Source organism: Taudactylus pleione, unplaced genomic scaffold (genome assembly GCF_031769625.1).
Source record: "Taudactylus pleione unplaced genomic scaffold, aTauple2 ptg000454l, whole genome shotgun sequence".
Classification (NCBI taxonomy): domain Eukaryota; kingdom Metazoa; phylum Chordata; class Amphibia; order Anura; family Myobatrachidae; genus Taudactylus; species Taudactylus pleione.
Window position 1 is genome coordinate 8,541,316 of NW_028284856.1, and position 24,177 is coordinate 8,565,492.

Genomic DNA, 24,177 nt, shown 5'->3' on the forward strand with positions numbered 1-24,177 from the left:
ATTGGAGCTGAATACCCATTACCCCCCCACATCCTCCTCCAAGCCCTACCACCACCTCCAGTAACTCAATATATCTAACATATCTTAAGAACACAACTTTACACTGCATTCCCTTGTTTATGCCTGTTTCGAGGACTATCAGAAGGAAGAAAAGCCGGTAACATGATCTCTCGTTACAGATGAAACTGGGAAACAACTTTGGTCTTGAAAGTCTGTTGAGGTGCGTAGCACTGCCCAGTGAGACAGGAACTAGCAGACAGGGCTGCCAACTCCAAGACATTACTAGCAGAAGCAATGGCTAACAAACACCACCTTCCAAGTAAGGACAAATGACTCCAGAAGATCAAAATGAGCCAGCTAAAGCACCCCAATACAAAATTTATTTCCAAAGGTGGAACGTATGGAAGCTGTACATGCAGCATACCCTGCATAAATGTCTGAACATCCAGAAGAAAGGCCAGACGTTTCTCAAACAGGACAAACAAGGCAGAAAAACTGACCCTGAAAGAAGAAAGCCATAGACTCTGAGTCAACCCTGTCTGTAAAAAGGAAAGGAGAAGCAGAGGCACTCATACCAACTAATGTAAGTTTTCCCCGGGGGTAAATGGCCACCGTGGCTGGCTTACCAGCCTGAAACATAGTCCACGTCACAGCCACAGAAAATCAATTAGACCTCAAGGTCCTGGTCTCAAATGCCATCTCTGCAAAGCCAGTCAAGGCAAATCGGGGTGCAGGAACAGGCTTCAACTTAGCAGATCATCTCGCAGTGTAACCACCACGGTGGTTCAACCAAAAGATACAGAATGTCTGTATACCACGGCCTCGACGCGTGTTGTACGCAGATCTAGGCCTGTCCATAGACGCCCCTCTACGGCTTCCATTGCGGCCGGATCTGTTGTCTCAGGGTCCATGTCTACATCCGGACCTGGCCAGACTCACTTTGACGGGGTGGCTCTTGATAATAATAATTTTATTTATGTAGCGCTTTTCTCATAAAGGACTCAAAGTGCTTTACATTTGACTTTACAGTACAAAACACAAAATAAGCTTAAACAAGGGACATTAGTGAAATGCTTAGGTTTTGAGACATCCATCCTAAGAGGAAAGGGATTCTCTAGACTAGTTGTTCGGACCATGCTGCTGGCCAGAAAGCCTTCTTTTGCACGTATTTATCACAGGATTTGGTGTACGTACTTTTACATGATGTTTTCGACCAGGGGTTTTAAACCCAGGTCTTTTAGTCTTTCCCAGATCCTTTCCTTTCTACAGTCAGGTCTGGACTTGGGCCTTCGACTTTTGTCCTTAAAGGTCCAGGTTTCAGCTTTGTTCTTTTTCAAAGACTAATTGCTCTGCTTCCTGAAGTGAGAATGTTTTTCCAGGGTGTGCTTCATGTGCAGCTGCCATTTGTTTCTACTGTGGCTCCTTTGGGATCTTTTCCTGGTGCTCCAGGCTACTCCTTTTGAACCACTGGGGACGGTCGATTTGTATTGGCTCACATGGAAAACGGTTTCTGTTGGCCATCACGTCGGGTCTGTCGCTCTCCATTTCTTTTGTTCCATTCCGACGGGGCTGTCTTAAAAGATTCGCTAAGGCTACCTTCCCAAGGTAGTGTCCTGGTTTCATATTAATCAAGAAATAGTGGTTCCCGCATTTCAATCTTCAGATCCATCTCAACATGAGGTGATGTTGTGAGGGCTCTCCGTTTGTATGTCAAATGGACTAAGGTTTCTTAAGTCTGACTCTTATTGTATTGTATGATTTTCACAAGGGATGGCCAGCTACTAAGCAGACCTTAGCTTGCTGGCTTCAATTTACCATTCGCCAGGCTTACTCCTTGGCGAACCTACCTGCCCCTGCTGTGGGGACAGCCCATTCCACCCGGTCAGTGGTGACTTCATGGGCAGCACGCTGTGGGGCTTCTGCGGAACAGCTCTGTAAAGCTGCCACATGGTCATGTGCGAATACTTCTGTAAAATTTTACACTCTTGACCGCTTTTGCATCCTCAGACTCTGCCTTCTGTGCTCACTGCAGCTCAGAAGTGTCCCCGTCCACAGGGGACAGCCATAGGACATCCCAGAGGGGGGGTTTCCTTGGTCATGAGATGTATGGTTTTGTATGTATGCCAGCCTTCCTCCTTCTTCTGTGCCTCGTTCCTTAAGGTCCAGTGCCTAGGATCGGGGTATAGAGGAGAAGAGCCCTGGGCTTGTGGGTAAATTGATTTAACCATGTGGTGCCCAGTCTCCTCTCCAGGCTATACCCTGAGTAGTCCCAGTGCCGCCTATGGAGTCAAAGAAAAAGACTTAATAGGTAAGACACAAGGCACCGGACACACTAATACCCCTTTTCCACCTAAATTCCGGGTCTGACCCGGAGTTGGAACAAAGTTCCTATCCGGATCAGACCCGGAATTTTGCCGGCGCTGACTCGGGATATTCCCGAGTCAGCGCCGCTCACACCGCAGTCGGGTCTGCATAGACCCGGCTTTTGCGGAGTGAAAGTGGACGCTTGGAGATGACGTCCTCTCCAAGCGCCACTGAAGCCGGACCAATCGGCCGGCTAGCAGCGCACTCCAGGTCATCGTGACCCGGAGTGCGCTGTTCCCATAGCAGGGTTTCACGGGCTACGCCCGTGTTAAACCCTGCTAGTTACCTTGGTTGGATTGCCGGGTCACTCGACGCGGCGATCCAACCCTCTGCCCTTTTACACCAGGGAGCTGCCCGGGTTAACCCTTCAAAAACCCGGGTTTTAGCTCCGCTGTAAAAGGGATATTACAGTGCATGTTTTCCAAATACACTTGCTGGAGCACAGGTGTATTAATTACTGACATGCACTATTAGGGTTCCCTTAGGACTATATTTGAAAAGCACTGCAGTACAATATTGAACACAAAGTAACTCAAACATCAGCAAAAGCATATTAAGTCTCACGCTTTCAAAACAGGTCAGTAAATGCCAGCATCAATAATGGCAATTGAAAAGAGAAATTACAATAAGATGGGGCAATAGGTTCAGGGCCCTCCATCAAAGAGGCATTCTGCATTCTTAAATTAACATTGGCCCCTAAGGGCCTAAATAACTCAGTAAAGCTTAATATTGAATATAAATGATTAAATGTGTAGTTTGAAAGTGACCAATATACAATACCGGTTTTGAAATGACATCATATTTATGTATTTTATTGTCTGTATAACTAACTAGCTCCAATAGTTAATTTGATTATTACAACATTGGGATAATCATGTGGTTCAGAGATTTGGTTGTAAGATTATAGGCCATATTCAATTAGTGGCGAAATCGGACATTTTTCGCCAAAAAAACAGGTGAAAAGTTCTTTGACCAGGAGTAAAAAAAAAAGCAAAATCCCTTTTTTTGCCTAAAAATGTGAATTCTTTCGTAATCCTTTGGACACCCCTCCATAAGTGATAAATGAATCTAATAATTTTGCGTAAATTGTGTACTTTGGTGAAAAATAAATGGTCAAATTTTGGGTGAAAAAAAAAAAACACTTATTGAAAATGGGCTTAACTTCTGGTCTGTTTTTTCAGGGGGCAAAAATAAGGATTTTGCATTTTCTTTCTACTGGTCTGACATGGAGAAAACTTCTCGCCGTTTGTCTATCCTGCTATTGAGAGTGCGATATTAGCAAAAAAAAAAAAATCGGCCGATATTATTGCCACTAATAGAATATGGCCCTCTGTAGGAGATGTATCAAGCCTTGGAGAGAGATAATATGAGATATGGTAAGAACTTACCCTTGTTATCTCTATTTCTACGAAGTCCATAGGGTTCCACAGGATACCTTGGGGTATAGGTGTGACGTCAGTCGCTGGGCACCATAGAGTTAAGCTTTTCAGCCTCCCAGGATGCACTAGGGTCCCCCTCCTATACCCCGCCCCCGCGCCAAGGCACCTCAGTTAGTTATCAAGCCATAGGCCGGCGAAGGAGAAGGAAGAGAGAGAAAAAAGATCTGGACACATACAAGAATCACATTCTCACCAGAGGGAGACGGAAAACCGGTGACCAGAGCAAAGCCCATCTGCAGCACAGGTGCGACAGGGCGGGAGTCCTGTGGAACCCTATGGACTTCGTAGAAATAGAGATAACAAGGGTAAGTTCTTACCATATCTCATATTTTCTACTTCAGGGTCCATAGGGTATCCACAGGATACCTTGGGGATGTCCCAAAGCAGTATCCTTTAAGGGTGGGGACGCTCCTGTGCAGAAAGGAGAATCCGCCGCCCGAAGGAAGCATCCTGAGAGGCGAAGGTGTCAAACCTGTAATACCTCACGAAGGTATGGACAGAGGACCACGTAGCAGCCTTGCAGATCTGAACTGCCGAGGCACCACGTCGAGCTGCCCACGAAGGACCCACAGACCTAGTGGAATGAGCCTTCAGAGAAGGAGGGACCGGTAGGCCTTCATGAAGATAAGCTTCAGAAATAGCCATACGGATCCAGGCTGCCAAAGTTTGCTTTGAAGCAGGCCAACCCTTTTTACGGAAGCCATAGAGGACAAACAAAGCGTCCAACTTCCTAAACGAAGAAGTGCGGTCAACATAAGTCCTTAAGGCCCGCACAACATCCAAAGAGGCCTCACCCACGGAAAGACCCGGTGAGTTAAAGGCCGGAACAACTATTTCCTCGTTAACATGAAACTGGGAAACAACTTTGGGAAGAAACTCGGGCCGAGTGCGGAGCACTGCCCTGTTCCCATTAAAAACCAAGAAAGGGGGTCTACAAGAAAGAGCCTCTAACTCAGAAACACGTCTGGCCGAAGCAATGGCCAGAAGGAAAACAGTCTTAGCCGTTAGCCATTTAAGATCCACTGAGCCCAGTGGTTCAAACGGCGGTCCTTGGAGAGCCCTCAGGACCACAGCCAAATCCCAAGGCGCCACAGGTGGAACAAAGGGCGGCTGAATGCGGAGAACACCTTGCATAAAGGTGCGCACATCCGGGATTGTAGCAATCCTACGGTGAAACCAGACAGACAGGACCGAAACCTGTACCTTCAAAGAAGCAAGGCGAAGCCCATGATCTAGTCCCGCTTGCAGGAAGGCGAGAATCCGAGACAGACGAAACTCCCGCGGTGCATAACCTCTCGGTCGACACCACTGGAAGAACGTATGCCACACGCGATGGTATATCCTCGCGGAAGACGGTTTCCGAGCTCGTAACATGGTACGCACCACAGAGCTGGAAAACCCCCGGGACCTCAGCATGGCCGTCTCAACAGCCACGCCGTCAAAGACAGCCAAGTCAGGTCCGGGTGAAGGCAAGGACCCTGAGACAGAAGGTCCGGTCGTAGCGGGAACCGCAGAGGACTGTCCACGGACAGACCCTGAAGGTCTGAGAACCAGTGCCGTCTGGGCCACGCGGGAGCTATCAACAGGAGCGTCCCTCCTTCCTGTTTGAATTTCCGGATTACCTGTGGAAGAAGGGAGACCGGTGGGAACAGGTATGCGAACCGGAACGTCCACCGGACGGACAGAGCATCCACCAGAGACGCCCCTTCGTCTCTTGTGCGAGACCCGTACACCGGCAACTTGTTGTTGTGCTGGGACGCCATGAGGTCGATCTCTGGAAGACCCCATCTGTCCACCAGCAGTTGAAAAACGTCCGGGTGCAGGGACCATTCCCCCGGATGAACGTCCTGGCGACTTAGAAAGTCCGCCTCCCAATTTAGCACTCCCGGGATGAAGACCGCTGATATGGCCGGAAGATTGCGCTCCGCCCAAACCAGGATCCGAGAGACCTCTACGAGAGCCACCCGACTGCGAGTTCCTCCTTGCCTGTTTATGTAGGCCACGGTGGTAGCGTTGTCCGACTGGACCTGCACCGGGTGACTCTGGAGAAACCGCTGTGCCTGCAGGAGAGCATTGAAGACCGCACGGAGTTCAAAGATATTTATTGGAAGCTCCGCTTCTGTCGGCGTCCACCTGCCCTGGAACAAGTGTGGACCCGAAACTGCTCCCCAGCCCCGAAGACTGGCGTCCGTTGTCAATAGGACCCAATTTGGAACCCATAACGGACGTCCCTTGTTGAGGTGGGTCGTCTTTAACCACCACGCAAGGGACAGGCGAACCTCCGGGGTGAGCACAATCGTCTGGAACTTCAGAGACTGAGGCAGCCCGTTCCACTTGGACAGGATCAGGTGCTGCCGAGGTCTGGAGTGAAACTGGGCGTATTCCACCATGTCGAACACCGACACCATGGAGCCCAGTAACCTCATCGCCGAGTGTAAGGACACACGGCGGCTGTGCAGACAACTGCGCACCCTTGACTGTAAAGCAGAGATCTTGTCCTCCGTCACAAAGATCCTTTGCTGTCCCGAGTCCAATAAGGCTCCAAGATGCAGAATCCTCCGAGACGGGATTAGAGTGGACTTCTGCCAGTTGATTAGCCAGCCGTGCCGTTGCAGCAGTGCAATGGTCAGGTCCAAGTGGTGTAACAGGAGCTCTGGAGATCCTGCCACCAATAACAGGTCGTCCAAATACGGCAACATGCGGACTCCCTGCAGCCGCAGAGAAGCCGCCATGACCGCCATCACCTTGGTGAAAACACGTGGTGCTGTTGCCAGGCCAAAAGGTAACGCCCGAAACTGGTCGCTGTGGATTGCAAACCTGAGGAACTGTTGATGGCGCAAAAGAATAGGGACATACAGGTAAGCGTCCTGTATGTCCAATGACACCATGTAGTCCCCAGGTTCCAGCGCCAGAATGATGGACCGTAGGGTCTCCATCCGAAACTTCGGGACCCGCGAAGACTTGTTGAGTGCTTTGAGGTTGAGAATCGGACGATATGACCCATTGGGTTTCTGTACCAAAAATAGATTTGAATAGAAACCCTGGCCCCTCTGGGAGAATGGAACAGGCACTATAACTCCAGCCTGGAGCATAGTGTGCAATACCTTCCGCAGCTCCGTAGCCTTGTTCCGGTCTGATGGTAGACCCGTGGTGAAGAATCGAGCCGGGGGTCTGTGCCGGAAGGAGAGGGCGTATCCGTGGGAAACCACCTCCAGAACCCAAGTGTCTGTCGTAGTGGTCGACCAACACTGGGCAAACTGTAGCAGGCGGCCTCCCACCCTGGGATCCCCCAAAGGGAGGCCCGGACCGTCAGGCCGCAGGCTTGTCATCTGGCTTGGGGGCCGGACGTCTGGTACTCCATGCCTGTTTCCGGGGCTTGACCGATTTCTTAGGGCCAGCCTGTCGAGGAAACGACTGTGGTTTGGGCCTGCCCTGGGCCCTAGATGACCGAAAGGACGATGGTCCAGAACCAGAAGGAGCAGCGGCCGACGGAAGACAAGCAGATTTGGCTGCCGCCAGCGTGGCCACAATCTTATCCAGATCCGGACCGAAGAGAACTTCTCCGGTAAACGGCAACGCTTCCAGACCTTTCTTGGAATCTGCGTCCGCCTTCCAGGATCGCAGCCACACGGTGCGACGAGCAGCTACCGCTGCTGAAGAAATTCTAGACACCAGAGTACTAATGTCTAGAGCCGCCTCGTTGATGTAGGTGGCCGAATCACGGAGATTGCCAATCAACTCCGCCTGTTCGGCCGGACAGTCGGATTCAAAAGAAGCCTCTAATGAATCCGCCCAGCGCTCCATCGCTCTGGCAACCCAGCAAATGGCCATAGCCGGCCGTGCTGCCCCCCCTGCAAGGGAATAAGCGGACTTCAGGCAGATTTCTACCTTGCGGTCCGTAGCATCCTTAAGGGAGGACATGGATGGCATCGGCAATGTGGCACTACGGACAAGACGGGTCACGTGAGAATCCACCTGTGGAGGGGATTCCCACTTAGCAAAATAATTATCCGCGAACGGATAAGCCACCGCCAGGCGTCTCTGCGGCTGGTATCTTTTGCAAGGTTGTTTCCACACCTCCTCTAAATGGTCCACCAACTGACCCGAAAGAGGAAAGACTGTGGCATCGCCCTTCACATCTTTGAAAAAGGCATACTTTGATTTAGCCGCTGGGGGAACTTCGTCCTCAATCACCAAGGCTGTGCGGACCGCCCGAATAAGTCCAGGAATATATACTTTGGACTTAGCATCAGCGTCCTTAGTATGGAGAGGTTCCTGATCGTAAGGATCCAGAATCTCCCCATCATCAGACGTCCCTTCGTCATCCTCATAAGGAGCGGACAGAGACGCCACCGGCCTTTTATGAGGCCGCATCACAGACTCCCCTTGCAACACATCCGATAAGTGCTGTACAGAACTCGTCAGGGAGTTAACCCACGCTGGCTCCTGAGAACCCGGGAGCGGGGAAATAGGGAGACTGTGGGGTACCACCAATTGTCGTGGGAACCCTGCATGGGTGACGACAACACAGACTGCTGGGACAAACCCATCGGAGTAAACGCGGGCTGCGGAGCTAACTGGCCCACTAAAGCTGTTAACGCCAGAGCGAAACAAGCCCAGGGCGGCTCCTGTACCGGTGCTGTAACCGTAATAGGCCGCGCCATGGACAAACACTGCCGGCAAAGGCCCTCCGCGCTACCCTCCCCCTCCGCTAACGGTACTTTGCACGTGGTACCCTGTAGCCTGAGGGGAAAATCACTTTCAGACATGATGGCACCACGTATGTGACCTCTCTCACCAATTAAGTATTAAATAGGCGAGAGACCACCCTGCAGCACCGCACCGCAAGGGCTTTAGCAGAAAGAACAGGGACAGTAATAAAGCTGACAGTTTAGAGAAGAAAAGTTACAGGCAGCGCTAGCACAGTCACATACAATGCAGAGAAATGACAATTCCTGCACTAACAGCGCTGATCACTCAACTACACAGACACAGGGCCTGGTAGGACATAGTGCTGCATACACAGACCTGAGCCACAGCGGAGGAGAGGTATGCGGGGGGACCCAGACCACGATGCTTCTTTCCAGACTTCCAGCAGCGTTCACCATGCGTTGCAGAGAAGATGGCCGCCGAGGAGCAGAGAGAAGCTGGCCTGGGGGAGGAGCGCTGACACAGGGCCAGTCAGCACAGTGCAGAGAGGGCTGTGTGCAGCGGGGGAGGCGCCGGCTGTGAGACAGGGAAGGCGCGCTCCCCTGGCATGCATTTAACCCCTGGGACGCCGCAGCGCTACCGTTCTGCTGCGGTCCGCTGTCCCAGGGGGTAGTGGAAAGCGCAGGTTCAGTACCTGGCTCCACGCTGCAGCCAGTCCCCAGGGAGCCCCCTGCCTGGGGACCTAGGACCATGTGACCAGCGGGGACCCACCGCGGGACCCCGCTGCTTACCTTTGTCCCTCTTGGATCCGGCCATGGTCCGGAACATCTGGGGTCACCGCTAGCTGTGACCCCAGATGCTCACCAGCATCCCCGGATCGGTACCGGCGGGGGTGTAGGGAAGACAGCATGGACGTCAGGACTGACTGTCCATGCTGTACATCCAGATGTGCAGCCACAGCTGCACTAAAGAAAGCTTCAGGGGCTCTTCTAGCCCCCACTCCGACAGGTGCACCCGACGCCAGCCGGGCACCAAACTAAACTGAGGTGCCTTGGCTCGGGGGCGGGGTATAGGAGGGGGACCCTAGTGCATCCTGGGAGGCTGAAAAGCTTAACTCTATGGTGCCCAGCGACTGACGTCACACCTATACCCCAAGGTATCCTGTGGATACCCTATGGACCCTGAAGTAGAAAAACAAAAAAAACACTTACCTATTTTTTTTTCAAGTGGTAAATATTGGGTTGTACTAGGTTCTTATAGTATTTGGGCAGCACTAAGGTAACCATTTAGATTTTATGCATTATAAATAGAACAATCTATAAAAATAGATTGCAAAGAGCAGGGGTTAAAGTGGGACGGAACTGCGTTCCATCTTTTCTATTTGGAGTTCCGCCTCTTCCAGCCCACCACCACAGGGAGGCTCCATTTGCTGGATGCCTGCTGAGATTGTTACCAGTGGGCATCTGGCTCCTTCCCCGCAGCACCAGCCAGTGGCTGGAGCTCCCTCCTGAGCTCCGGCTTCCCCCACGGCCACTATGGGAGAGACGTCATGATGTCTCTCACATAGTTCTGAAGAGCAGCCCTGCGGACCGGAAGACAGTGGACATAGGAGCAGGGCTTAAGGTATTGGGTTTTTTTTGTATGTGTGGGCAGGGCACTATTACAGGGGGCATTACCATTGGGGGAATTACCACAGGGAGCATTACTACAGAGGCATTACCACTGGGGCACTACGTATATTAGGGGCACTACTACTGTGGGCATTGTATAAAAGGGGCACTGCTGTGTCATAACATGAATAAGGGACACTACTAAGTGGTGTAATGTGAATAAGATTGTGCTACTGTGTGGCGTAATTTGAATTGGGAATACTATTTTGTGATCACATCCCTTTTGAGACCACACTCCTTTTTCGACACACGCAGTCCTTTTTGAAAAAGAGGGTGGGGGGTCTTAAAGTGGTCCACTTCTCTAGGACCACTTTAAGCACTGGCCAAGAGGAATAACATGGTGTGCTCATCATGCACTGTACGGGACCTCCAGCTAATATAACTGCAGACACATTGGGAAGGGAAAGAACACCAGGGGAAAGGAAAGACATTAATACATAGTGAGGAGAAAGACTTTGGGAGGAAGGAGAATACCAAAAAAATAAGCAAAGCCTGGTCCAAAAGCTAGTTTAAAATTGCAGAGACTTTGATAGCACTTCTATACAATATTAGTTTTACATAAAGGGTCCGGGTGCTCTCTAATCATCAGGACCACAGCAACTATTTTCCCATTTTCAGATTATTTAAAGAGCAGTGTTTCCAGATGGAATTAATATTGTATTTGTAACTTTAGGACCTAAAATATACACACATACATATAGAGAACATACCTCACATACACCCATGATTTTGCTGGAACATTTTAGGAGAATGCTGGGTACACACTATGCGATGTCTCTCGTTAAGCTGACAAACATCATATTGCATAGTACAGACGAGATGCCTGAATGGCGTCCTTTCAGACACATGTCAGCCCTGCCGATGTCGATATAGCTTGCAGATGTATCAGTGCATCTGGCTGTGTGTATGGACGACCTGCCGACCGCTCGTACAATTGCTGCAGGGACTGCCAACACGTACATCTCAACTGGGCAGGAAAGTTTAAATGCCTGCCCAGTTGTGATGTAAGCCCAGACATATCAAGCAGCAGCAGGTTGATTGGTAAGCCAATACACACTTCTCAGCCGATCGGTCAGCAGATCCATGGGTCGGCGGACAAGTAATCTGGAAATTTAAACAATAACTCTTAATCACCAACACCACCCTGCAAATCCATTCATGACTTTCAAAAAGCCTTGTGCTTAATTAACCCTCTGGGATTAATCTGCAGCTTGTGAACAGCTTCTGCCCAACAATAAAGCAAATCAACATATACTGCATCATGAGCTTTTGTGGAAATATTTATTTGTGGCAGAATTTCTTTACGGATTAATCCTTCTTGGCTGCAGCCTTTCTCTGGGCAGCCAACACATTGCTGAGTTCTTCTCTCTTTCTCTTGGCCCGAATGTGAGTACCAATCTGAGAAGAAAAAAATCTAATTAACCTAATACTGTTGTTCTAAAATATGGTCATAATGTGTATAGATCATTTATCAGTTTACACACCCATACGGACTACAGACTTTTGGTGCCCTGTTATAGGCCAAAGTTGGCATTATAAAGAGACTCCATAAAAGATCTAAAATAATCAGTTTAGATGTATACTATGAAGTGATTTTTTTTTTTTTTTTTTTTAAGATGTGTAACAATTTTAGCCAAACAAAAATGCTGTGTCCAAGTCACCATTGCAACATTACCTCCCACACTCCAGTGGCAATAAATCAACACTCACAGGGTGGCGTAAGTGCTCAGAACTGAGGTTCCATTTTCACCACATTCTGAGGTGCACAATCTATACATCACTGCCGGGGAGGGGCCGACAAGAAGGAAATAAGTTTTGCACATGTGCAAAATGGATTTGATCTTTAAATGCCAGGGGACAGAGTAGGATGGAAGGGAAAGCTCAGCTTGCTATGGTTGTATCCCACTTGACACCAGTTAAGTGGTTAATGTACAATTGTGCAGACACTATTCAAGGAAGGAGGTATTATGTATATGTAATAGCCTACTGAATTTGACTTGAAGAATTGACACTTAAAACTAGAAGCTAAATAGTTGACATCCCATGGCTGTCTGCAAAACAGGATATCACATATACCCCTAAGCAATTCAGGAATTAAAGTTGATACCCATTAATACACCTCTTAGGTTTCTAAGGTTTCCTATGTTATATATTTCTCATCTATCCACTTATAGCACCCATGATTAAGAATCTGTGATAGCCTGGGCTAATGGTGAGCCACATAAGTTATAGTGTTGGATAAGTGGGGGGAGCTTCAGAAATGCTATGGACTGGAATGTGTTTGGACAGGGAGCACACTTATTGCCATCTAGCTTCTTCCTAATCATGAATCATGTTGCTTATTATCTGGTAACCAAACTACTACAACTGGGGATGTTATTCATGGGTTTGTATCATTAGCACTCTTCAATATACACCAGTTGTACAGCGAGGTTTTATACCATTTTTACAATCAGGAGGGGTATTTATGTAAAGGGTAAATATTGTATTGTTCATACCTAGATTATAGCTAATTTTTTCACTGCATTTAACAAAATAAACAACAAGTCAATCCTGGATTGGTTGAAATGTGCAACATTTTTCTTTTGAACTAGTTTCTATAAATTTCCCATTTAAAACTATTTTGCACCACCACTAATTATTGCTTAACAGTTACTCCCGCCTGATATCAGGGACAAGAAACACTGACATAACTACAGATCACGTGGAAATGCAAGGGGCATAATGTAGTCCCAATTGCTTCCTTACCCTTTTCTTGATAAATTTAAGAGCTCGTTTGTCCTTGGACACTTTCAGCAACTCCATGGCACGTCTCTCATATGGAGCAAAACCACAAACTTCACGGATCATGTCACGGACAAACTTGGTGTGCTTGGTCAAGCGCTGCAAGGACATAAGCGTAAATTACATAATGTTTCAAGACCACATCAAAGAAAGTATTTGCTAAGCTCAAATGAGAGCTATTAAAAACCCTCAGTGTTATCATGGATGGGGTACAGAGCTCAAGGTTATTCAAACAGTGCTACACTGTACATAAATCCAACTAATACATGCCCACAGGTTAAAGATAAACCTGGATGACTAGCCAAATATTTTAGTTATTTTACCCCATTTCTAGGAATGCAAATAAGCCACTGCAATTCTGGGTACACATTGCATGATATATTGTTCGTACTGCCGACGAACGATAAATCGTTCAGTGCATCTGACCAAGTGTAGAAACGATATATATCTGAACGATGCCTTTCACAGATGCATCATATTGGCCGTGCTGCATGGCAGATGCAATATACGCACACGACCGACCCTAATGCGCCACAGGAGCCAGTGATAATGACATCACAGCTGGTCCCTGTGGCCAGGCATATTGTGTGGCCGACTGGTAAATGTGTATTCTTACCAAATTTGGTGGTTCGATCGGTGATCCGTCGGCCAAGTGTGTAGCCCCCATGAAAGACTAAAATAAACATCCCACAAGCAACTCAACCTTAAAATATGAAAGTCTCACTTGTGTTCTGACTATATATTCTTGCATACTCACCCCTCTCCTGCGAGAGTGTCTGGGCTTTGTAACATTCTTTGTCACTCGATGGCCTTTATTGAGGCCCACAGCCATAGGGTACCTGATAGCCATTCTGCAAAGCATAAAACAAGAAATGTGATAAGTAAATGAATTATAACAATTCTCCATTGTTAACGACACCCGTTCACTTTAGCACTGTTCATCAAGTGTAGGTCTCAGTCACAAAAGTTGAGATATTGAAAATGTAAAACAGTTACGCAATATGCTTTTTATTATGGGTCTTAAGTTAATGCTATATAGGCCCTTTGGGCTCCACTTTATTTCAGCCTTAAGCTGGCCACACACTAGACCAACTTTCATCCAACTAGTTGATTGGTTGGAATGAAAATCTGGTAAGGAATGAAAGCAAATGGCAATCAGCAATTTGCTCCCAAATGCCGGAAATGGACAAAAACTGTTTAAACAAATTGTTTAGATCAAATATTTAACAAACTTGTCTAAATGACTATTTTCATCTGTTTTCTGGCATTTAGGAGCAAATTGCTGATCATTTACTCCCATCCCTTACCAGATTTTCATTCCAACCAATCAACAAGTTGGATGGTTGGATGCAAGTTGGTCTAGTGTGTGGCCAGCTTTAGAAAACTGCAGCCTATACACACTATATGGCTGATTCAATTGCAGTTGATGCCTGCGATCTAGTGCCTGTATATGCCATACTTAAGGTCCTCACACACGGTATGATTTTCAAACGATCCAATCACGTTTGCGATTTCCCGTGAACTCCTGAACACTCCCGGACAATCGATAATGTGCCTACACATGGAACGATTGTACAAAAGATATGACTGGAGATCATTAACGATTTATCGCTTGTAGCAAACAAACTCACGATGCTGGAATTTAATTAATGGGAGGAAAAGTGACAACATATCTTCCACAGTGTTCATCGTGCACACACGAGACGACGTGTGCTAAATCGTGAAAGATAGGTAATCCTCTTTCTGCAGGTTCAATTGATCAGTCGAAAACGGGCAAATCGTTTTTGTTTTTTTTTTAAATCGCACTGTGTGGGGGGACCTTTACATTAGCTCAGAGATTGTGCACCCTTATGGGGCAGATAAATATATGCGACTTCAGAGAGAATTGGGGGCAATGTGGTGTACCAAAAATCACAGGCATTTCCTGCAATTGAATTGACCCCTATGAGCCTACACATAAGAGGCAGTGTAAGCATCAAGGTCCTGTCACATGAACACTGCAGGTAGCGTCAGTGCTTGCTTAAAGAGTCACTACTCTTACACTGCAGTAGTGTATGGCTTCCTTTCCGTAGATGTACCTGGAAGTGACGTGGAGTGAGGGTGGAAGTGCGGTTCCATGGCCATAAAGGCCACCGAAATAATAAACGTGTCCCCTCGAGGGCTCTCTGCTCGCCACTCTTCAGGCACGGAGGCTCGCTTCACTCGCCACAGGTTTAAATTCCCCCTCTATATCCACGTGGATAGCAGGGAATGATGTTGGACAGTAACTGATGACATTAGGGTACAAATACTGAAGAGGATCTATCCACTACCCTTACGCTGCCTGTTATGCAGTCACTGGCGTAGAGTTCTGCAGACACGTGTGATATTAGCTTTAGTAGTGTAACATATAGAAACTTTCACCAGTAATTAAAAGTCAAAACAGGACTAGAAAATAGAATTACACAATAGGTGGTTTGTAAGGTAAAATATTTTTCTCCCAATAGCTCATTTATCTGGTACATTAGTGATGAATAACATTTATGCAGATAACTGCTAAGCAACCAATGTATATAAAACCGTAGATTATAAACAGAGTATTATTTACAACTGGAATTATCTAGCCTTTATCCAATAGTGAAGTGCAAAGGAACATGGTGTTATAGAAGTAAATGTTAATAAAGTAATGTCATAAGACACGTTACATCAGTGACTCCGTGTGTCAGACCATCTTAGGACTCGATCCAATTAGATGCGGTGTACTCGTGTGTGCGAGTCATCATGACAATGGTCGTGCTTGACGGCTGCCCGGATTCGCCTGTAAGTGCTCGCTGGCCCATAGGGCAGCGAGAAAATTCAGGCATTTTCAGTGGTGAGTTGGGTTGCAAAGGGTGCGATGTGCCGGGCAGTTGCCGGCGTTTTAATGCCGTTGCAACAGCACATTGCATCTAAGTGGATCGAGCCCATTGACCAACACTACTAGTTACTGCTGTATCCTTTGTGCCATTACACGGCTACTGGATCCCTATGCCAGTGGTACACATGGGGGGGGGAGGGGTCTCCGGTTAGAAACCCCATTAGGCGGTGGTGATAGATGTTACAGCACCGGGTACCACAGGTCAGGTTATAGAGGATGATAAAGCAGCACCCGGCGCGCACAGCAGCGCAGACACGTACGGAGAAGTACGCTGGGACTTGCGGTACCAAAGTGACTGGAGCCCTGGCACCGGACACCTCAGTGCACAGAGCGGCGGTCACATACATGTACACTGCCCCCGGCTGCTAGAGCCCCGGCAATAACCCCGTGACAGGTCCGTCCAACACCCCACCCGCATCCCCTGCATACAGCCGAGCACCGAGTCAGAGGATGGCGGTGATGGAGCACGGATTACAGGTGCCGTTATTACTGCACGTACCTGCTCGGTCTGATGGCGGACACACCGGAAGGAAGGAGAGGGACCGGAAGTGCCCTATTTCATACATCGCTTTAGTCCTCCAGGTCCTAAAATAGTCTAGAGCGGGCCTAGAACTGCCGATCTAGCCTGACTTTTACCATAGATATCACAGCAGCAGCAGCAGCAGCAGCAGCAGCAGCAGCAGCATTAAAAAAAAAATTGGTTATGAGTACGGATGTGATTTTCCCTCTAATGTCCCTGTACTGTGCTGTGTAGGCTGACTACATCCCGCTGTGCAGTAATTACATGTCTGCCTTCTGTACTGTTGTTAATATTTCATTGTACATTATTGCTGAAAACAGGTGAAGTTTTAACTTATTTTTTATTTTATCTACTTTCTTTAGGGCTGATTAATGTATTGTCATGTTACATGCATAGTGATATTTAGGAACTAAGGAATGTCTAAAGACTTTAGGGCGTTTCAGTGTTTTGCTCTCACTGTTATGTAACAAGGATTCTATTCTACTTAATATGGGTGCTTTATGGCTGACAGTGCTGTTCTGTAATCCACTCTGCTGTCTTCTATAAGGTACATAACCTGTGGTGGAACCAATGGCTAATCTTAACAGAATCCTTTATAATGCTGACCATGCCTTGGGTTGGTCAGGAGAGCTGCAGTTGCTAACGACCTAAAGCTGGGTACACAATTACCCGACCCAGCAGTCAATTTGGTAAGTTGTACACACCAATTGGCCACTCTATGGAGTCTATTTATCAAGCAGTGAAAAGCGTGGAGAAGAGGACCATAGCAACCAATCAGCCTCTAGCTTTTATTTCTCCTTCATCCAGTAGGGGACACTGGAGTCTTCATGACAGTGGGCTATAGATGGTGCTAAGCCGAAGCTGGCACTTTACATTTTAGAAGTGTGAATAGCTCCTCCCCCTCTATAACCCCCTACAAGCCCAATCTTAGATTGTACCCGAGAGGAGCTGGTAGTGTTACCACATTCTCCTATTGGTTTTTAAACTTTTATAATAGCGCTGCTGTGCTGAAGCTGAGGAATGGCAGGCAGCATCTGCCCCTGCCTGTCTGCTCTGTTGGAGGTTGCCGAGAGGGACCCACTCGCAACTGCTTGCAGTTCGCCTGGAGTCCCTGACTACATAAGAGACCACTGTGTCTGGGGGTACTGCATGCCGCTACATGCAGCGCAGCACTGAGGTCCCCCACTAGTCAAAACCGCCGTCGGCAGCCAGGCAGTTTGTAAGTATGCCCTGGCTACCTCAATTAGCGAGGTAGCCAGGTTAAACAACAGGCGTTTTTCTATTAAAGGCAGCAGTGGCTCCGATTAACAGAGCCAGACGGCAGACAGTAGCGGCTGTGTGGGGTCTCCCTCACACAGCGCACTTTTTGCTTTGAAGTAAGCGCCATAGCGGGGGGTCGGAGCCTAACTTAGGAGTCCTGCTCCTTCCTCCCAGCTGCCCCAGCGCTTCTCTGAAGTGTGCTGGTGGCCATTACACGGAGGACACTGTATGATGCTGCGCTGAGACTGAGAGCCAGACCTGTCCTGTAAGTGCACAGTGGGATTTAGGCTGGTTAGGAGAGCATTTAGGCAAGACAGTAACTACTTTATTCACTTTAGAATGTAAGCTCTCATGAGCAGGGACCTCTTCCCTTATGTGCTTCTCTTTACATTTTCTTCTACTCTTTACTCCCCATAAGGCACCTAACACGTGACTGCCAACTCCCTGCTGCTTATTGTGAGTGTTTAATCACTATTGCAGCAATGTATATAAATCATGTCCTTGTCATGCACTGTAATGTACTGGAAGTTACTTGTTCACTTATTAGTTCTAGGTACTATGTAAGGCGCTGCGGAACACTTGTGGCGCCATATAAATAAAGGATGCTAATAATTCTCAGTATAGTTACTTGTTAAAAGTGCCTAGCATTTTGAGCACTGCTGGAAGATCTTTTTGGGGGCAAGTGTGATGTTCCTTTTCTGCCCTTCTCTCCTACCTCTGCATATCTTAGTCTTTACCTGTTAACCCTCTCCACTACATTTTACTGTTGTTTGTGTGGGTTTTGTATGTACCATGGCTGGAAGGGGCTCTAAGGCTTCTTAGAAGGCATTTACCTGCACTAAGTGTGCAGAAAAGTATACACAAGGGCAGTCATCTAGCCCCAAATTCTGTGAAAGTGTAATCCACAGCAAGAGTCTCCACGGTGAACAGAACTGCCGTCTTGGGCGGAACAGTTTGCATCCGTTATGTCACATCTCTGCTGAGCTGGAGGCTTCTCGTAAAGAGAGAGAAATTTCTAGGTCTACTATAGAAGAACCGACATGGGCGCAATCTTTAGCTACATCTATGGAGGGAATCACAAAAGCTATGGCATCGTCCCGTGCCACGTCATCGGGACCCTCAGCACAGGTCTCAAAGAAGAGACTGTTGCCCTCAGTTCTCCAGTCAGAGGAGGAGGAGATGTTGGCTCTAGAGAAGGGCGAATATACTCAGGATTTGCCTGAGGAGCTCCAAGAGGAGCCTGCGCCTGTGTTCCAAGGGATAGAAGGATTAATCTCTGCAATCCGACAAGTATTGCAGATAGAAAGATGAGGAAAAGGTGCCTGCACGGCAGTCTTTCTTTTTAGCGAAACAGAGGCAGGTTACTTCTTTTCCAATTTCATAAGAACTAGATTCTCTTCTGTTTTCAGCTTGGGAACATCCGGATTAGAAATTTCAGATGTCCCGATGATTGTTATCTTCCTATCCTTTCCTGCAGATTGCAGAAAATCTTGTGAGACTCCTCCTACAGAAGACTATTCTACCGGTCCCTGGTGCCACGTCTTTGAAAGAGACATCGGACAGGAGGCTGGAGAATACTCTCAAGTCCATTTTTACAGCTGCGGGGGTGACTTTGCGTCCTGCGATTGTAAGCTGCTGGACTAACACAAAATGGTTAGCTGAAGGTATGAGAGACCAGCTCCCGGTGGAGGAACTTGTTCCTCTAGCAGAACACATAGGGGAAGCTGCAGCCTACCTTGGAGAGGAGTCCAAGGATGTTTGTAATCTCGCTTCCAGAACTTCAGCTCTGGCGGTTTCAGCGTGCAGGGCGCTTTGGCTTCATCAATGGCAGGCAGACACGGAAACGGAAAAAGCTGTGGAAGCTCTTCCCTTCAAGGGAAGTGTCTTATTTGGAGCAGAACTTTTATAAGTGGATTTCTCAGGCTACTGGCTGTAAATCCACTTATCTTCCGTTGGCTGCTTCACCTCCTAGACAGCCCTACATGGGGCCCTTGTTTCGGTCCTTTCTTTCCCTAGGTCGTTTCTGTGGTCGCTCCAGAGGAGGACCTACTACTTCCTGTGGTTCCAGAGGTCGTGGAAGATTCACAGCGACAGCTGCTCAACAGGAGAGTAAGTCTGCCACCAAACCTAGTGCATGACGGGCTCCCCTCTCGCCTGGGGGACCCCAGGGTGGGAGCACCTCTTCGGCAGACACTTGGGTCCGGGACCTCATCACCCAGGGATACAAGCTCAGTTTTCAGTTTCAATCCCCCCCCACCCCCCCTCGGTTTTTCACAACAGGCTTGCCAGTTTCCAACGACAGGAATGTCGTATTACAGCAGGCGGTAGACAAACATCTATCCACGAGGGTTTTGGTCCAGGTTCCCAGGCATCAGACCGGACAAGGTTTCTACTCCAGTTTGTTCGTAGTTCCGAAGCCGGACAGCTTGGTCATTCCTATTCTGAACTTGAAGGATCTCAATCCCTACCTTAAGATTTTCAGGTTCAAGATATAGGCCCCCATTCAGACCTGGTCGCAAGCGCTGAGCGCTCGCAACCGGGTCGATGTTTAGGCCCTGCGCACATGCAGCGGCCGCACTGCATGTGCGCAAGCCCCGGAGCGAGAGAGAAATTCTCTCGCTCTGGAGCTTAAAACAAAAGGGACGGCTGTCGATGTTGATCGACAGCTCGGCCTGTTTTGTAGGCATGGCGGGGGGTGGTTTCACAAACGGAGACGTTCCTTAAGGAACGCCTGCCGTTTTGTGGGCGGCCGCACTGACATTAGCAGTGATGTCAGTGGGGAGCTTCCTGCTCGATCAGAGCAGGAAGCTCCCTGGGGCTTGCGGTTGCCGAGACCAAACCTTAGGGTCTCGTCGCAAGCCAGACCATCGTGACCATCAACCTGGTCGGTCGCTAAAGCTGTGGGTGGTAACCCACAGCTTAGCTAGCGACCAGGCCGCACTTAAAAATACAAGCGGCCGCCCTCATTCAGAACGAGTGATCGCTTCTTGCGAGTGCCTCTGAATGAGGGCCATAGTCCCTTCAGTCAGTTTTTGCGGGTCTGGAGGAAGCTGAATTCATAGTATCCCTAGATATCAAGGACGCCTACCTTCACATTCCTATCTGGCCGCCTCACGAATAGGTGCGAGGAGTTCAGCCACCAGAGAAGGGATATCCGAGTTTTGGGACTTAACCTCACCCGTTGGATGAGATCCTGACCATTGGGAGAGAAGGTCGAGTTGAAACGGTCTGGAGTGGAAACGTCCGTAAAGAATGGCCTCGAATGCCACCACCGTCTTTCCCAGGAGTCGAATGCAGACATGCACCGATACCTGACGATGTCGAAGGACCATCCTCACCATTTGCTGTATGGAGGCTGCCTTTTCCAGGGAAAGGAAAACCCGCTGACATAGCATGTCCAGAATAATACGTAGAAGCTGTAGCCTTTGTGTCGGTTGCAGATGAGACTTGGGAAAGTTCAGGAACCACCCGCGACCTATGAGGAGCTTGTGAGTCACTGCAATGTTCTGCAGTAATAGTTCTCTGGAATGAGCCTTCAGGAAGAGATTATCTAGGTAAGGGATAATTACCCATCATCAACGCCATGACCTTCGTGAATACCCTGGGGGCAATAGATTCAGAGTGTGGGATTGGACTCTCCTCATCACAGAGGGTGGGGAGCAGTGATTCAGAAACACCACTTCCAAGGCCACTAGACCTCACAGGAAGCAAACCTGCCGATTAAACATCGTAAAATTACAGGCAGTGTTCTACACTCTTCAACCAGCACATCACCTGTTGAGGGGCAGTGCAGTCGGACAATGCCACGGCAGTGGCGTACATAAACCGACAAGGCGGGCGGCAATGAAGGAAGTAAGCCGCATCCTGGGCAGAAAAGTTTGCACTGGCAATTTCAGCAATTTTCATTCCAGGCATCGACAATTGGGAGGCAGACTATCTCTGCCGGCAGGACGTGCACCCAGGGGAATGGGTGCTCCATCCTCAGGATGTTTCAACAGCTTGTCCAATGGTGGGGTCTTCCACAGGTCAACCTCATGGCGTCCAAACAAAATCATCAGCTTCCTCTGTAATGCTCTCGGATGCACTTTCAACACCATGGCGGTTCCGTTTTATCTGTTCCCTCCTTTTCCTCTTCTCCCTCGGATTCTACAGTGCATCAAGAGAGAGAGGTCCAAAGTTCTATTAGTGGCTCCGGAATGGCCTTGCAGAGCTTGGTATTCCAACTTATGCCTTCTGCTGATCGACGATCCGTGGCTCCTACCTCTGAGAGAGGATCTCTTATTACGATGAAGAGGAATCCCATCCAGGGTAATCCCTACTATGCTTCTAGCACGGAAAGAAGTTACTTCAAAATGTTACCACCGTATTTGGAAGGCTTATATTTCATGGTGTGAAAGGCGTGACTCGCCTCCAACTGTTTTTAATCTAGCTAGACTCCTGCTTTTTCTACAAGCAGGCTTCTCGGCTGGCCTGCGCCTGGGTTCCGATTTTGGCACTGTCTGTATTTTTCCAGAAGAAGCTGGCCTTAATTTGGGATGTTCAGTCCATTCTGCAAGGGGTTATACGGTTATAACCAACCTTTGTTCCTCCTACAGCTCCATGGGATCTGGATCTGGTCCTTTCCTTCTTACAATCTCCACTGTTTGAGCCTTTGGAGACTGTGTGGAGTTTAAATTCCTTTCATGGAAGGTAGTACTATTGCTCGCGCTGGCCTCAGCCAGATGGGTGTCAGAGCTTGGGGCTCTATCCTGTTGTCCTCCATACTTGGTATTTCATTCAGATAGGGTGGAACTCTGGGTCTGATTCAGAGCCGGATGCTCTGACAGAGCGCTCGCTCTGAATCAGGGCCGGCCTTCTGTTTTTTTAGAGCGGCCTCCTGGCCGCTCGCACAGCTGTGGGTGACCACCCAGAGCTATAGCGAGCGGCCAGGAAGATGGTCGCGATGGTCAAGACCATCGCGACCATCGGGCTTGCAACAAGACCCTTTGGTAGGGTCCCCTTGCCGCAAGCCCCAGAGAGCTTTTGGCTCTAACAGAGCCAAAAGCAGCCCCACTGACATCACTTGTGATGTCAGTGGGGCCGGCCCCAGACGGTAGGCGTTCCCATGGGAACGCCTCCGTCTGGGCAGCCACGCCCTGGCCCGCCCACCAACGGGGGCATGCTGTCACTCAACATCGACAGTACGCCCCCTTTGGTACGAGACCCGGAGCGACGGTTTGCCCGTCGCTATCCGGGTCTCGCACATGCGCACTGGGCCACCATCGACCCGCTTGCGAGCGCATAGTGCTCGCGAGCGGGTCTGAATCAGGCCCTCTGTACGAAGATGGAATTCCTTCCCAAAGTGGTTTTAGCTTTCCACATCAATCCAACCTATTGTGGTACTGGTTCTTCCACAGGACTCACCAACTTCAAGATCCTTGGATGTCGTTAGAGCTCTTCAGATCTATGTGAAACGGACTGCAGCGATTCGTAAGACAGACACTCTGTTTGTATTATATGATGCTGCTCGTCCTGGTTGGCCAGCCACCAAACAGACGCTTGCCCGTTGGATTCGTCTGACCATCAGTCAGGCATATGTGGCCTTCTCCAAGAAGCCTCCTCTTTCTATTACTGCGCATTCCACTCGTTCATTGGGTTCATCGTTGGTGGCTGCTCATGGGGTTTCTATGGAGTTGGTTTGCCGAGCGGCCACTTGGACGGGCCGGCATATCTTTCTCTGTTTTTACAGATTTTACACATTTGCGGCCTCTGCAGCGCAGTATGGCCGTGCGGTTTTGCAGGGTTCTCAGTGCTCTCCAGCCTTTAATGAGAGCTCTGGGATGTCCCCATTGTCATGAAGACTCCAGTGTCCCCTAGTGGATGAAGGAGAAAACAGGATTTTGGTACTTACTGATTAATCCCTTTCTCCGATTCCATAGGGGACACTGGACACCCTCCCTGCGCTGTTCCTTCCTACCATAGTTATAGTCATTATTTGTTATGACTGATGTTTTATTTGTACTGTTATTTCAAACTTTCTACACGTTCCGTGTTGTGGTTGTATGTGTTCTTGCTTTACCTCCTCCTCTTACGTTTGTTTCTTCCAGCTCTCCTTGGGCACAGTTTCCTAAGACTGGGCTTGCAGGAGGGTATTGAGGTTGAGGAGCTAGTCACACTTCTAAAATATAAGTGCCAGCTCTCACTTAGCACCATCTATACCCCACTGTCTTGAAGACTCCAGTGTCCCCTATGGAATCAAAGAAAAGTATTTATCGGTAAGTACCAAAATCCTGTTTTTATAGACTATTTGATAAATGCTAATTCAAAGCTGATTGGTTGCTATGGGCAACTTCTCCACTGGTTCACTTCTCCACACTTTTCACTGCTTGATAAATAGACCCCTATTTGTCTGACAAGACATCACAACTGGGCGGGCATCTAAATTTCCCTTCCCAGGTGTGATGTCAGTGACAGCAAGTTTTGTGGCAAGTGTTTGGGCGGTCAGTGGGTCGCCTGTACACACAGCCAGACATACCGATATCGCAGGGCTGATCTAATATGTCTACATCGTTCACAGACATATTGGGTGAACACACCCGCCGATATATCCTTCAT

The 24,177-nt window shown here is 48.5% G+C and overlaps 1 protein-coding gene across 1 annotated transcript; it reads right to left on the minus strand.

Annotated features, from left to right (window-relative positions):
• Positions 1–11,385: 11,385 nt before the first annotated feature.
• On the minus strand, positions 11,386–16,401 carry RPL36 (ribosomal protein L36). The gene is made up of 4 exons (XM_088448254.1): positions 16,303–16,401; positions 13,665–13,758; positions 12,872–13,006; positions 11,386–11,521 (listed from the first exon to the last, which is right to left on the minus strand). The coding sequence occupies exons 2-4, from the start codon at positions 13,755–13,757 to the stop codon at positions 11,432–11,434; spliced, it is 318 nt and encodes a 105-aa protein (XP_088304380.1). The 5' UTR covers position 13,758; positions 16,303–16,401; the 3' UTR covers positions 11,386–11,431.
• Positions 16,402–24,177: the final 7,776 nt, after the last annotated feature.